General features: G+C 39.0%; 1 protein-coding gene across 3 annotated transcripts in view; it reads right to left on the reverse strand.

Moving 5' to 3' along the window:
- Positions 1-16,168, reverse strand: part of PPFIBP2 (PPFIA binding protein 2) — an 89,935-nt gene that overhangs the window by 9,162 nt on the left and 64,605 nt on the right. Inside the window, exons 7-18 of one of the 3 annotated variants that reach the window (XM_056494091.1) lie at positions 13,788-13,880; positions 11,266-11,374; positions 9,183-9,215; positions 7,507-7,568; positions 7,262-7,337; positions 6,528-6,625; positions 6,289-6,353; positions 5,976-6,044; positions 5,545-5,605; positions 3,980-4,021; positions 2,387-2,537; positions 384-522 (exon numbers count right to left, since the gene is read on the reverse strand). In XM_056494091.1, the coding sequence (XP_056350066.1) occupies positions 384-522; positions 2,387-2,537; positions 3,980-4,021; positions 5,545-5,605; positions 5,976-6,044; positions 6,289-6,353; positions 6,528-6,625; positions 7,262-7,337; positions 7,507-7,568; positions 9,183-9,215; positions 11,266-11,374; positions 13,788-13,880 (998 nt within the window). The remainder of the gene's footprint in view (positions 1-383; positions 523-2,386; positions 2,538-3,979; positions 4,022-5,544; positions 5,606-5,975; positions 6,045-6,288; positions 6,354-6,527; positions 6,626-7,261; positions 7,338-7,506; positions 7,569-9,182; positions 9,216-11,265; positions 11,375-13,787; positions 13,881-16,168) is intronic. The other 2 variants (XM_056494092.1, XM_056494093.1) reach the window with 2 other exon arrangements.

Below are 16,168 nucleotides of genomic sequence, written 5' to 3' on the forward strand. Positions count from 1 at the left end.
GTTTTCTGTTCCTTCATTTTTCCCTTTTTTTTTTTTTTTTTTTTTTTTTTTTTTTACCTGGTATCTTTTGTAATGAGCAACATGCTACAATTTAATCTTCCATGGCTAATAAAACTGCTGGCATGCCAAATTAATAGCATCAAGATGACAGCAGTGCCTTATTTCTTTCACCAGCATGAAGCTGTGAACACTCCCAGCAATTTTTCCACCCTGCTGTGTACATAAGGACACACCCCTGCAATCCCAAAGCTGCTTTCTCTCCCCAAATTTTTGGTTATTCCTGCTATAGATAATTGTAGATTTGCCTGGGAATTGGCTTCATTCTCAGCTGAAATGCTTTCACAGTGAATAAAAAAAATAAAAAATAAAAAAAAAGACCTTACTTCCCCCAGATTTTCTTGATCCCTTTTGGGCTTTTTCTGTTTTCTGGAGACCATGGAGATTGAGGACCTGAATCCGTGCCCGAAGAGAGAGGTGAAAGGTCATCAGAGACCACTGTACCATCCATGCTCTCTGTTTCTCCTGGGTTAAGAACAGTATCACAGTCACATTTTATACAATTATTGATAAAGCTGTTGTCTGGGAGGCTGATGTTTAAATGCAGGACGTGATACAAAAGTGCAGATAGCTATAAAATTGTACTTGTATTTAAAAAAAACAACCAACATGCTCAGGAGGTGAAAAAACAGCTGGACATTTGATGCAAGAAACAAAAAAGGAAAATAATAAACATGGGGTAAAATAATTTTGTTATTTCAGTCTTTTCTATTTAACCACGTTGTTTGAATTCATTTAGGGTTTTCTTGCCTGCTCTTAATACTTCAACTCCACCATCAAAATCAGTGGGGATTTTTCTAAATTCAGCAAAAACAGGATGAAACCAGGGGGTAAGTGTCATAAATAGAAACCCCATGTGAATGCCACACAGCAGGAGCTATTACTTCATTTCAGCACTGCAGTAAGGAGTTGGGATTAGTGATTTTTTTTAGGGAAAGGAACAAAGTAAGCAGCAAAATGAGTGTTAAAAGTTGCATCTTGTTGGGATACAGTACCTAGCACGGGTGCACTGACACTCCTGCCACGATCTTCAGTCATCCCAAGAAGCAGAAAGCCAGATGGAGAAGCAAAGAGGATACAAAACACCAGCAAAATAAAGTTACAGAAGGGCAAAGTAGTTAAGCTGAGCATTAAAAGCAGAACCAAAAAGAAGAAGAAGCAGTTATGCTGGACATGGAAGTGGATGTGCATCCAAGAACTCTGTACAGATCATCCTGGGCAGGTGGGGATGAAAGTGGATCTGTTTGGGCTTTCCTGACTATTGGGAAGTTTTAGCTCTTTAAGCAAAGACTACAGAGCTCTACAAAGCCTGCAGAGTATCTGAAATGAAGCAATGTCTAAGATAACATCAGAATTGGGGGTGGAAAGAACTTACTGCACATGCAAGAAACAAACCGACCTGCAGAAAAAAAATTCTCTGGACTCAGTGTGTTTAAGAAGCCATTGCTTGTTTCTAGAAAAAGAACATTTTCCTTTACAACCCCCCCAAAAAACCCCAAACAAACAAAAAACCCAGACAAACAAGCAAACAAAAAAAACCCAAACAAAAAAATCAAACAAAAAAAATTCATCAAAAAACCCCAAACCACTATAACTTTTAAAGTGCAGGAAGAGTTCAGAATCACAAGGGATTATCTTGTGCTCAAGCTCCCAAGCTCTTCAGTTCTAAAAAATACCTGGTCCTGTGCCTCACTCTTAACACCTTTTTGCCAACAAATCTGTTCTTAAGGTGCCACTGAAAATAAATTAATACAGGCTTTCACAAGGCTGTGGTTGAGGAATAGAAACATATTTGTAGTTCCAAAATCCACTGATGTTTTTCTGCATGCAGTAAATTAAATTTTAAATTTTCACTAGTGGGTCCCCCAAAGCTAAGCAAGAGGGATTTTTACCCAAAATGTTCATTTTTTTTGATAGTTGTTCTGTGAAGTTTCAAATGGTATTGTCAGATGCAACAGAAAAACAAAAAACAAAACACCAAACCCTCTAAAATAAATGCATCCTTCAATCTGCCACGAGTTGTGGGAATATTTCTGGTGGAAGGAAGGAAGGAAGGAAGGAAGGAAGGAAGGAAGGAAGGAAGGAAGGAAGGAAGGAAGGAAGGAAGGAAGGAAGGAAGGAAGGAAGGAAGGAAGGAAGGAAGGAAGGAAGGAAGGAAGGAAGGAAAAAGAAAAGAAAGAAAAGAAAGAAAAGAAAGAGAAGAAAGAGAAGTAGGACACTCCCTAAGGGAACCATGTGCACCCTGTTCTGGCACAGCAGACTGTCCCCACTGTGTCCCAGCCCCCCAGACAGTCTGGATTTCCCCTCTGGGTGAATCCCAGGTACATACTGAGGCCTGGGGTGCTGCTGTCATCGTTGTCCCCCGTGGCACCTCCCCCAGATGAGCTGTGCATCCCCTGCTCTCCGTTCTGCAGGGCTCGGGGCAGCTTTCCTGGCAGAGTCTGGTACTTGCTGCCTTTCCCCACTGCCTTACTCTGCTGCTTTGAAAAGAGGGAGAGATAAGGTAAGTGAGAAACCAAAGTGCTCACAGCATCTGCAATCTGGTACACAATGTTCTTAAAGCTGAGGAAAAAATGATTTTTTTTTCAAAATGACTCCACTCCCTGCACGTTCCTGCTTAGAGATAACTCCATTTAAACCCATCCACCAGTTGAAGTTTCCCAGCTTAGACACAGCCTGGCCTTCCCTCATCTGCTCCCCCCACTTCATCCACCCTCCATTACTTTAAAATACATGTTAAATATTGTCTGGTTTTGCCATAAATTTTTTGTCTCCCTTTCCTCCAGGACCCTGCCACCATTAAATAGTTGGATCTTCCCAAGGTCAATTTGTTTTAAATGCAATTAATTACTTCTCAGATAATTTTTTCTCCCCTATTCTCCACCAGACTTTCTCTATTTCTGCCTCACAATTGTATTCCACAATGCTGGAATTTAACCCAAAAGTATTTTTACCCCTCAAAGTTCCTCAGATGTGTTTCCCACCACCATTAATAACAGTTAAAGAACCAACACCAAAGTTAGGGTGCAGAAATTTAACTTTTGTAAGGACAAAAACCTCTTTGCATGGACAGAACTGTAAATGTGAAGTCTTTTTTTAAAAAAATATAATTACAGCTAAATATAATTACCAGTTCTATGACAGAACCTAATTTTCCTCACATTCAAGTGAGGTCCTTGGGGATCTTGCTCCTTTTGCAAGGGTAGATGAAATGTTCCCATAAATCTGATAGTTTTGAGCCTAATAAGTTACTTTTTCAGGCAAAGCACAGAGATATTTTTTTGGGACAAGCAAGGAACCTCCAGCTGACATGAACAGGGGAAATGCTGTACATCCAATATGAGCTTTGGAATAAACACACACTGGTAAAGGTTTTAGTATCAGAATGGAGTTTTCATAGGAGAACTTTGCACTGGAAATACGCAAACCATATTTAGTACAGAGAAATGTACAGTGTGCTCCTATTCAGTAATCCCATTCCAACAAAATTGTTTTAAACTTTATCTGTGACATGGTGACATATTAGAAATTCAATGAGATGAGCACTGCTTTATCTATTCTTATTCCAAGGCCTAGAGGATTTTTTTGATACTACAACTGCAGGCCAGATTGCTCTGTTCCTCAACTCCAGCTCCTTTTTGGCAACTGCCTTGCACCAAAAATATTAAGAGTAGAGAAATTGTGTCTTACATCAGAAGTGTGTATTCTGAGCCTGACTGACCTCAGCTTCATGTAACAAACTTCTAGATAAAAAGTAAAAAACTAAAAGATTTTACTCTTGAATATTTCCCCTCTGTTTTGTTCATCAGCACTGGAACTATGTGAACATTTTGAAGGAAAAATGAAGATAAAATGCAAACCAGCCATACCATCACACCACACCACACCAGAGAATTGTTAGGGAAGGATGCAGTTAATATACCTCTTGTTCTACAACAGGCTGTGCTGGTTTTCCATCTACATACTATGGAGTTTCAGGGAGGGCAATTTCAAAGTTTTATGGAAAAAAAAGCAACAGACAAATGTTAGTATTAACAAACATACATGGAACATTAAATGTAGTCTTATTGCTATGGACATGGTGCTTAATGGATGGACAACATATTACAAGGACTGTTACCTCTTAATGTCATCTCAATATTTTATACTAATTGTGTTCATTCCCCACTCTACAAAATTCCTGTTTAAGTTCTGTTGTGATCAAAGGAATTTTGCTATTTCCAGGTTTCTGGATGGCCCCTTCAGACTTACTTTGAGCTGGGAACAATAATATGAAAATAATATGAAAACAACTGATATAAAATAACACACACAATCCTGTATGGATCCAGCTGAAACCATAAAGAGCTCTGATAGAAACTCTGATCAAAATTCCACCACAGTTAGGTCAGGGACACTGACGTGGTTTATTATTTTATTATATTGATACTATTGCTGGAAGCAATGATATTTGAGCTTTGAGCAAAGCAGAATAACTCCAGCATGAATATGTAGGTTCAGCCTTATCACAGCCTATCACACAAATTCAAATTCAGATTTTTGATTTAAGACAAGAAAATAACTAAAAGTTGTGACAAGAAAACCTTCATCAGTTCTTAATGGAATGAAGTGTTAGCTCTGATTTGTCACATGTGTGTGTGATTACAATCAAACAAAAGCAGCAAAAATTTCTACACATTCTACTTGGTCACTATCATCTCCAGCAATTCAAGAAGAATATTAAAATATTTAGGAAAAAACTTTTAAAAATCTAAAAACTGGAGCAATCATATTACTGGTATCTGGTTTAAATGGCATTTCTGGGTGTAGGTAACCTGGTCTTAAGCCTAATTTGAGTACAGAAAACAACAACAGTCTCACAAAGTAGAATTTAAAAAGTGTAGAAAAATGTCAGTGCACAACAAGAATTTGCAAATGGGGCAGTTTTGCTCTGGAGTGGAATGAAAGTTTTTGTGGTTCTCCTGCTGCTTTAACTAAGGCAGCATCACTGCCATCTTCAGGAGTGCCATTTGTATCAGCTAAGGGAAAACACAGTTACAAAAAAACAACCAAACAAACAAAAAACAAAACAAAAACAAACAAAACATGTGTGGAAATACTCAGCCCCAACATTTAGCTACTTTCAGGATTAAATACCTTAATATATTTGGTGATTTGGAAGTGAAAAATGTATTTTAAAAACACCCATAAACAGAAAAATACTGCAGTTTAACAAAATGACTCCTCATTATTTCTTGTACTTCATGTAAATATTCTGGATTCTCTCAGGGGAAAACCTGAATTTGAAGGTGTGGCCACATGGATTTGTCAGCCAGCTTGGAAATGGGGGGGAAAAAGAACCTGAGCTGTTTTAGGGCTCTTTGCCCACATCCAGAGTTAGTGGTGGTTAAAGTTACCATGTTTATAACAAAAAGAGTATTTATTCTTTATCTTGGTCTTTCAGCTGTGACATTAAGCACCAGAAGCTGTGATTACAAATAAACCAACCTTTTCCAAGGATTCACTCTGCAAGTCTTCTAAACTGCTTGACTTTTTTTTCTGTGGGACCCTTAGGAAAGGGACAGGCAAAAAAAAAAAAAGCAGCAGTTAATACAACAGGGTTTGTTTGGGTATCCCCAGTGTCTCACCCTCAACAGCTGCAGAAATCACATAATGTCTGCATAAAACATAGCTCAGAATATGAGGTTTGTTTATTTTATTGTGTTTTTAGCCTGAAAATCATTGAGAATTGCAATAGGTGAAGGCAGAAAGAGCAACAAGGCAGCCAGGTCCAGAGGGAAGCTTTATTCTGATATCTGTAGATGATTTTAGAAGCTCTTATCAAGCACAGCAATAACTTTCTGTGAGCAATGTGCTACATTTAGGGATTTTTGAAAGGAAAATTGCTTTATATTTCAATGAAAGTTACTCATTCTCACCTGTTTGTGATGTCCAAAGATTCTTCTTGCTGAGTGGTTAAATTATTTGAAGGTACTGGAATGCTTCCACTTTAAATAGAAATAAATTTTATGGTTTTAAGGATTGCAGAGTGTGTATCTTCTGATTTATAAAAATGCAGATTTATTCCTATAATTGAAACCTTAACCATCTAAGCATTGCAAACCTCCAGGACAAGCACAGCTTTTACAAGTGCCCAAAAATGCAGCAAAGCCAGTCAAGACAAGATGCTAACAGTTAAAAACAATCTAAATAATGCAATTTATCATCACCCACACAAACACAAGGTCTTGCCTGATTTCCAAGGTTTTGTGTGGCACTGGAGGGAGCACAGCTGGTGACAATTCTCCTGCAGAGACCTGGGTGAGATACAAGAATTTCAAACCTGCAGCTCTGGTCTGCTGCTGAATCTCCACACCAAGAAATACAAAAATTCAGCCAGGGTTGAACCCTCATCTACATTACTACAGAAAAACCAACAGCAAAAAACCAAAATATGTATACACCAGAATCTGCTTCTAGAGCATCTGTACCTCTGTTTTCAGTAATTCTCCTTGGGAGTTATTGAAAATATTCCACTTCCTTAAAGTTGCCTCAAGTTCCTCATCACTGCCACCAGAGACAGAAGAGCCTGAAAGCATCAGAGAGTAGAAGTAAAAAGGGAGAGAAACAGGCAAAGTTTGTTTTCTGTTTGTTTTCCAGAGCATCATGACTTGTTCCTTGCTTCTTTTTATTTATTTACTTAATGAACATTCAGAGAGAGACCCACTCTCATTCCATATTTTACATGTTAAATACATTTACTCTCTCTCTGTAAATTCCATATTTTTGTGTGTTAAACACAAGTTTCCATTCTGCCATGCAAGGCCTAAAAATATTGTTATTACTTGTTAATGTGATGGGGTGAATGGAACAAAACTGTCCTTTCAGCAGGTCAAGTTTCCCAAGTGGCAACTTAAAATGAGATTGTCCTAAAACCCATTCCACTTCATACATTGGAAATGAGAATTGGGACAAAGTTTTTTTGTTTTTTTTTTTTTTTTTTTTCTTCCCTCCAGGTTTTGAAGTTAAATACACAGAATTGTGTGCAGCAAAGCAAGGTGGGTTTTCAGTTATTCCTTCCAAACCAAACTTGTCAGCTGTCAGGGAAATAAATGAGTTCTCCCTCTCTAGCATCATTTTATGCTGTAAAACGTGGCTGATGGTCACAGGAAAAACCACATAAAACTTAAAATAAAGCCAGGAAATTATCCACAAGACATTTTACCATGAGCTGCCATCATGATGTCCTTGACCCTCCTGTACTGGCTCAGCAGTAATGTCAGCTCCTCTATCCTACGGTCCTGTGCAAAACATGAAATTAATAAAATTAATAAAATCCCATGGCTTGATTTATTACCACAAAAATTATGAGCCCCCTTTCTCATGTAGTCCTTACAGAAAGTGAGTTGTTTGGAACGTTCCAAACCATAATTTCATTCTTAACATGCAGAACAAAGATTATTTTCTCACCTTTTCCTCATTTGCAGCCAATAATGTCTCCATTCCTATCTTCAACCGCTGGACTTCTTGGTCTAAAAATGTTTTAAAATGTTGTGAGAGAAACAACTTTGCTGTAAATAGTTTTGTGATACCCTCCCTATGTTCTTACTAATAACCTAAACCATGTTAGAGGTATGGCCAGTGCACTGCTAAACTACATTTAATGTGGATTTTTTCAGAAGCTGAACCATTAGAAGCATTGCACAAGACAAACATCCTGGTTTTGCTTACAAAAGACTGCATAACACTATTTTAAACTATGAAAGTCAAGCAATGGAAGAGAAAAGAAACACTGAAGCCCATTTTGCAAAAGATGAGCATGAAGTGTGTTTGCTATTATATACTTAAGGAAATGATTTAAAGTAGGATTAAAAGTATATTCCCTCTGAGAAGCAGTTAAAGTAAATCCATTAACTTGGGAATGAAAAATAACAAAAAGCTGGTTTGATACAAGGAAGTCCTGTAAAATGTTATTTACTTAAATGTTTCAGTATGAATAACTTGATTAAAATCTATGTGAGGAGAATTTCCTCAGGCATAATTTAGTGACAGAAGTTTTCCAGTAACGTTTTCCCAATTAAAACACACTCTCTGGAAATGTATGAGGTTGTTAATCACATCCTAACTTTGCTGAACCAAATCTTTCATTTTTCTCTGCACAATAGTCCCAGGGAGACCTTCTTACTAAACCAAGTGATGGAGACAGAACTTGAAAGAATTCCTCTGTTGTAACATGCTTGGACATCAAAACTGCTCCCAAAAAAACCATGAAAACAGATATGAAGGGAGAGAGGGGAAAGAAAATCAACATTGCCAAAGAGCACCTGTGAAAAAAAGGATTTACAACTGAATGTTGAACACTCAATGTCACAGCTGAACTATTTGAAAAAGCTGAAATTAGTTTTTATTGCAGGGATTCTGGACAGTGCACACTTTGCAGTGGTTAAGGTTTAAAACAGGTAAATGAACCTCACAGGTATTTTCTCAGAGAGGAGACACAGGACATGCAGAAGCAGAGCCAAATCAAAAACTAAAGCCAGCAGGCAGTGGGCAAGCAATTGGGAGACTTTTTAAAAAATCACAGTCCCACTAATTTCTCTTCATACATATTCAAAAAGGACTGGTGTCAAGGTAGATTTAAGCACACTAAAGCAAATTTTACTTACAGTATTCATTAACATCATCAAGTATGGAGACATTTATTCAGACTTTTTTTTTTTTTTTAATTTAATGTGGTGATTTAAAAATAAAAAAAAAGCTTAAATCCTCCTTTCCAAAGAGAAAGGCTTTCAGTTACAGCCATCTTTCCCAAAATTAAATATTGGGGTATACATATGTGCAAATAAAAGGGGGTAATTGTTAGGTTTTGGCTCTGTTAACCTTGACCCCATCCCTTTGAAGTGCAACAGTTTGATTTGAGAAGCTCTGACTTTTATTTCTGCAATGAAATTTTACTGAGCAGGGCAAGGAGCTGCCTGCTTGCTGCAAGCAGTGAAGGCAGAGCAGATCAGATATTACAATATACAGATATACAATCAATCAGCCAAACCCAAACAAACATGGAATTATTTCTGCAGAGTGCATCTGGGTTAACATTGGAGGGGAAGAGCAGTGAGGTAAAGCCAAAAGGGAAGGGCAAGGCTTACGTTTTTCTTTTAGCCTTCTCCTAAAAACTTCCTCTACGATGGTAAGTGGTGAGAGTCAAATAAAGTATGTAGAAAAAGCACATATTAGATCAATTTTGCAATTGAATTAGGATATGCATTCTAGCACACTACAAGCACATTGACATCATTTTTTCAGCTTTATTTGAGGAGACCACCTAAATACTTTTTTTTTTTTTCAGAAGGGTTATTACTGTTTCAATTCAAATATAGCCTAAGAGCTTTCCTTGAGTGTAGGCCACAGATTTTGTAGAGGGTTTGATTCTTCTGCCCCTGGAATCAAAAACAGTTTCACCACATTTCTAGAAGCTGAACGCTGCCAGGTTCTAGGTTTATTGTCTTACCACACTACCCTTCCTTTGAAATACCATAAATTATTTGGGAATCCCACAGAAAGCACAAAATTCCATTAGTAGAAGGGTTCATCTACCAAGCACTGCTGTTAGACAAACTAATTTTCTGGTTAGACATGCAGCTCTCCACATGCACAAGCTCTGCAGCTGAGTTGGAGGGGAAGTGCAGGAGATTTTTGGGGAGCCCTGGGCAGGAGGAAGCACAGCCCATGTGTGTTGGGTTGATGTGGCCAGAAATGTGGATTCTATCACCATCTGTTGAAGCTGGGTGGGCAGTGATTCCTGATCTCCTGGCACATACTATCTGCTAATGGGCCAGCTTTAAACCAGCTGGGCAATCATCTTTATCTTTTCCACAGCCCATCCTCCCTCCAGGAGATATCATCTGCTGCTGGCCCATTCAGTCCCAGTGCATGACTGATAAAATTCCATCATCCCACTGGGAGATGCTCCAGCCAGGGGAGGAGCCAAGCCTTTCCTACCCAGATAAAAACTGAGATTTTAGACACCAAGGCACCTTCTTTCCACTGGATTCCAGAGGAAAAGCAGACCTTTCCACATCATCCCTGGAGCTTCAGAGGAAACTGCACCTTCTCCAGGAGCACTGCTCCAGCTGAACCACATCTGCCCCTGCAGGAGGATGCAGCCACCATTGAATGGGACTGTGCCAACACCCTGACTGACTGACGGGTGTCAGCTTGGATTCTGACTCTGGCAGGGCTGGGATTGTTCTGTGTAATACTGCATTTCTATTTTAATTTTCCTGGTAAAGAACTGTTATTCCTAATTCCCATATCTTTGCCTGAGAGCCCCTTAATTTCAAAATTACAATAATTTGGAGGGAGGGGCTTTACATTCTCCATTTCAAAGAGAAGCTCCTGCCTCTATTGGCAGACACCTGTCCTCCAATCCAGGACACCCTGGGAATAAGTTCACATCCCAGCCAGGGCAGCCTTGGGAAGCCTCAGTTCACACCCACAGGAGCCAAGCTGGTGCCCTGTGGCAAACTGCACACAAATACTCCTGCGTGGATGTGTTGGTGCTGCAGAGGAAAAAGGCTCCTGATTCCAAATTCTCCTGGCAGGAGCCCCAGGGAGGGAATTTTTCAGAGAATTGTGGCACCACTGGTGGATACCAAAGGCTGAACAAACTGGATTGTTTGCCTTTGGCCTGTGTCAACAGTGCAGGCTTAACACAGAAAGCAGAGAAGCCTAAACCAGCCCAGGCTGGCTGGGACACTCAAAATCCATCAGGAGCATCTTTCTTGGGACAGGGAGCCTGAACCAAACACAGCCATGGAGAAAGGAAATAATGACTCACTTTTAGGATGTTTGGACACTGAAACATTAGGCTTAGTTAGTAATGTGACATTTTTCCCTTTGAAAACCAGAAACTCTAAAGATTTTTTCAAACAAGCTTTTCAAGGTATACCTGAAAAATAAATTCCCATTGAACTGCAGCGAGTCTTTACAGTTATAAATAAAAAGTTCCAGGGCCTTGAGGATGCTTATTTCAACTTGTAGAATTTCACACCTTAAAGGCCTCTACTCCATCAGAACACAGAATTAACTGACACCACTTTTCCTCCCAAAACAAATTTTGAGTCCATGCTGTCATTTCTCTGTATCCCTCTGCAATCTTGCTCCAAGCTGCTACCAAAGCAAAGTGCAAGGAGGGTTTGGAATGTTTAATTTTGTTTCCCCTCCTCTTACCTCTCTCTGCCACTTCAGTGTAGGAGGAGGTTCTGGAGAGCTGGCTTTGCAAACGTTCTATCTCTGCATCCTTGAGGGCCAGTTGCTCCTGCAGCTGGGCTATCTCAGCCTGAAAAAGAGCACAGAAAACTCAGAATATCTTCCCCACCCATTTTCTGTGAGCCTCTGCCAGGAACTAGAAGATGTCTGAGTGTATTGAGGCCAGTTACCAACTCAGAATATTTCACAAATACTAGAAAAACCTATTTATTCATCTATTGCTCATTTTCCCCCATTCAATAATCACTTGGAGAAGACAGACATAGAGATATGTAACATTTTCAAGGGTTTTTGTAGGTGAGGAAACTCTGGAAAGCTCTTGATGCTACAAAATTGATCATGTAATAATAAAGACTATTGTAGGGAATTCAAACTTTGCATGAGGATCTCTAAAAGATATCAAAGGATTTTAAAACAGATACTGGTTATTTTCAATCCTAATTATAAAATCTCTAAATATATTTTATATATTTAAATATTTATAAATAATCCTATACTAATAAGTTATTGGCATAACTGATAATCTATTAATGATGAGACTTCTCAGCAAGATAAGAAAATTGGTTTTCCAAATAGTATGGCCTGGAAAACAACTACACATATGCAACAAAATACCAGTGTTCATTGACATTTACTGGAAATTTAGAGCTGCCACTAGACTTGGATAGAAAATCCCACATGAAAGAGCTCAACAAGAGAGAGGGAGAAGAATTCTGTGATTGTCCAGCTCGAAGTGCAGTGATTCTAATCTGGTTTAAGTATTGATGACAAAAACTGCTCACAGCATATTTTACTAAGCCAGCAGTCTGAACAGATTTTCCTCAGAGGTCTCAAAACCCCTGAGTGTCAACATTCTGCATTTCCTCTGCAAAAATAGAGGGGAAAAAGGAAGAAAAACTGAAAGAGGACAAAAAAAAAAAAAAAAAAAAAAAAGTGACCAGTTTCTCAAAATACTAAAATAAAGCAGGAAAGATGCAAAACACCAAACAACATGATCCAAACAGGGAGAAACACAGATGAATTATCACAGAAACTTATTTTCACCAGGAAGCAAGTGGCTGGATTGCAGGATAACGTCACCACTCCGCCCAAAATTCCACCTGGAATAGAAGAATCTGCCTTGCTGCATCTCTGAAGGGCTCCTGCACTTCCCACTGACTAATATGCTTTTTATATCCAGCCATGGATGTGTTCCAGTTTCTCATCTGAGAAGCTGGAACAACAGGAAGACAAAAGCTTGCAGACCTCTTAACACCAGATCTGGATTTTCTTCCCTTGGTCTGCTCCATCTCAGAGCTCTTAAAAGCTCTCCTTTCCCTTCATCTCTAATTCCTGCCATCTCTGATTATTTTTCTGCCTCCTCTCTCTTTCCTTTTACTTTTCTTCCTTTCCAGCCCTGCATCTTCTCTCCCTCAGTGGATTTTATGATTCTTCTTTCCTGTTTTCCTTCTGCTCCTTCATTTTCCATAATTTCTATCTGTCTTGGCAGCTGGCCACACACTGCTTGAGAAAATATTTTCCCAAAGACTGTTCATCTCCACCATTTCAGAGAAAACATTTTCATGGATTGAAGAACTATTATCTTAATGAGAAAAAAAGACATGACAGCAATATTCTGTTATTCATCCCAGAACTCTCAAAGGAATGAAAAACTAATACAAATAATAGCTGTTTGTCATGTCTGGATCAAGCTATCAAGCATTAAATAGAAAATCCAGTTTAATAATTTGAAATGTTTCTCCAAGATTCAGCCACAACTCAGGAGTCAGTCATTCATATCAACAGGGATTATTACACAAATGAAAGGAGATGTGATTACAGCACAAGAAGGAAAAATCATATGGTGCTTTTTAATCTGGTGGAAAAGGGCTAAAAATTCAAACTAGAAACAACAGTGAGAATGCTCCACTAGAACAATTAATTTCTGGGGAAAGTGATTAAATGTTTCAGATGTCAAGTTTCTCCAGATTATGATCCAACAGCTTTGCAGGATTTAAGGTCAATGGAAGTGTAAGTGTGATACACACAAAGTCAAAGCAGATGAGCTAATGGTGGATTTTGGGCTTAATGTCCATGAAAACAAATTCCAAAAAAAGCAAACACCCAACAAACTTTGCATGTCTCCTCTGGCTGGAAAGAACATCCCACTTGGGCTTGTCACCAGCACACAAATCAAGGCCAGGAAACCCTCAAAAATTTCCTTTATTCTGGGCAGCTCTTTGCAAGCCAAAATGCCTTTTGTGCTTCCCTAAAATAAAAATTGCAAGAAGCACCAGGCTGAAAACTGCATGGAGGGAGCAAAAGGCACAAAGAAATCTACATCACCTTCAAAGCAAGGTATTTATTCCAAAGGTTAGGGAAAACTGGGCTTCATAGTGACCCTGCCACAAGGTAAACGTCAGAAATGTAAATACTGATGGGAAGTGGAGCATGTCCCTTCCCAGCTGATGGAAACCTGTTGTTAAAAATCTAAAAATTCTTACTTTGGTTGCTTTCAATTTCCACTCATACTGGTTTCTTTCGTTTTCCAGTTCTTCCACTTTAATTTTGAGGTGCCTGAGTTCCTGTAGCAAACCCTGCAGGGGAAGAAGGAAATGAAAAGTAAGGTTTTTCTGGCAGATATTAAGTTTTCACAGTCCTGAATTACAGACCATGCACGAGCAGTGTCCAACACTGAACCACCACACTGAAAACTGTGACCTGCTCTAAAATCTGTCCCTTAAATGTCCCTTCTCCCATCCCTTGATGGAATTTTATCTTGCTCTTTCTAAAGGACAATATTATTAAAACCTCCATGGAGCTCTGACAAGACAAAATGTCTTAAATTGAACTGAAGGCAGGAAAATTTGGAGGAGTGACTCAATTTTGGACTCCTGTGCAGCATATACATTAAGAATCTTGGATTACATTAAGGTTTATTTGGCATGACTTCCAGATTTGACCCTCAGATTATTTCTCCAACCTACAACTTGTAGTTCTGATAGTCCATTAAGCAGTTCTGCACAAAAACAAGCCCAGAAACAACAGCACTCTTTTCAAAATAGCTCTAACACGTGAAATAATTATTTTTATGACATAAAACCTGTGAGAGAAATTACTGAATAACTCCCTCTCAATGCAAGCAGATTACTTATGAGTTCTGGGCAACCATATTTTGAATACCAAAGAGATGTGGCAACAACCTGATTTGAAATCAAACATTAAAATGTTGGGTTTTTTTCTAGGCATACCAGCACCTTCAGTCAAATGAAGCCATTTATGCAAAGTAGCTTTTGTTTTGCCACGTGACACATTTTTGATCAAATACAACCAGGATCTGTTTTGTAAATTCTGGTACCTGCTAATCTCAGGGAATAAAAAAAAAAATCCTGTTGGATTTGCTATTTAAAAGTAAAAGCAGATTGTTTTTATTACGGCTCTTTTCATTTTATATCCTTTTTCATTTTCTATTTCATTAGGAAAAAAAAGGGTACTTTCACAGAGCTTCAGCTGATTTTTTTTTTCTTAATACCTGTGTTAAGCTTTTAAGGTATCCAGGAATCAATAATCTGTGTTCAGAGGAGCTGGGGTGGCATCACCACAAGGAAAAACAGCAAACTACCAAACCATGCCAGCATGCTGCACATCACAAACCTCAGCCCCAAAATCCAAAACACCCACACCCCACCAGCACCACAGGCTTACAAGTGAAATGGAAGCTGTGAGAAATCTGAAAGGAGTGGCTGGATTTTACAGATTTCTGTGCTTTAGTAGGCAGCCATCAATGGTGACCAAATTTGTAATTGGGGTGGGGAGCCTGGGGTGGGATTTTTAAATTTTTTTTTCCCCCTGGTCATTTTTTATGACACTCTCACTCTTTGCTAATGAAAGCCAAAATTAATAAAAAAAGCCATATTAATGCCAAAACATTCCCAAGGCAGCTGTGGTTAGTGGAATTGGGATTGTGCAGGAGAGAGAAGAGGCAGGGCAGAGGTTTCTGCCAAGGCTGCTGCTCATACTTCACACTGAGAACAATTCTTCTGGCCCACAGGCTCTACTGATCTTGCACCAGACTGGGGACCATTAGGGATCAGGTCTGCTCTCCTATCTTGAGACTTTCTCTCCTGGATCCTACTATTAATTTCCAGCTGCAGTCTACACATCTGCTCCTGTAGGTCACTGATCAGGTTCACTACTGACTGAAAACAGGGGAGGAAAGGGGAAAAGAGACAAAAAAATAGAAAGGTGAGGGGAAAAAAATGATGCAAAGAATATATTTCTACAGCTGCAGCACAAAGAAGCAGATCTAAGACAAACTGAAAAAAGACAGGTTGTGTGTTTCCTTTCTGATAAAGCAGATGTAAATGAGTATAAACCTGGAATATTGCACAAAGCCACAGTTTACATGGAACAGAAACCACATTCCAGACTAATTCATGATTCTGACTCTGAAGTTAAGATCAGAAACTTTTTTTTGGAAGGTTTTACAGTTATGTGAGGCACAATTTGGAACATATTTTAATATGCTGGCTCGGAGGTGCACTGTTGCTGAAATGGGACTTGATTGCACTCATTTGCACTTCCAAAACTCCCAGCAGGAATAAAGTGCAAAGTGCTCAGCTGGGGCCATAGCCTGCTCTTTCATAATTTATACACAGAATTTACTAGCATATAAATTCTCTTTGCAGGTCCAGCACAGGGCAGAAATAATTCCATGAACCCTCTGGGCAGGATCTGGAATGGAGGAGGAGAGAAGCAACAGAGGCAGGAGAAATCAGGAGGATAACACAGAAGAAAAAGTCAGTGTTTTAAAGTGCACCAGTTTGCTGGTCAGCTTCTTGGATTTGTGTGATACACACACAAAAATCCAGTTTAGGAAATAAAC

Source organism: Oenanthe melanoleuca, chromosome 5 (assembly GCF_029582105.1).
Source record: "Oenanthe melanoleuca isolate GR-GAL-2019-014 chromosome 5, OMel1.0, whole genome shotgun sequence".
NCBI lineage: Eukaryota > Metazoa > Chordata > Aves > Passeriformes > Muscicapidae > Oenanthe > Oenanthe melanoleuca.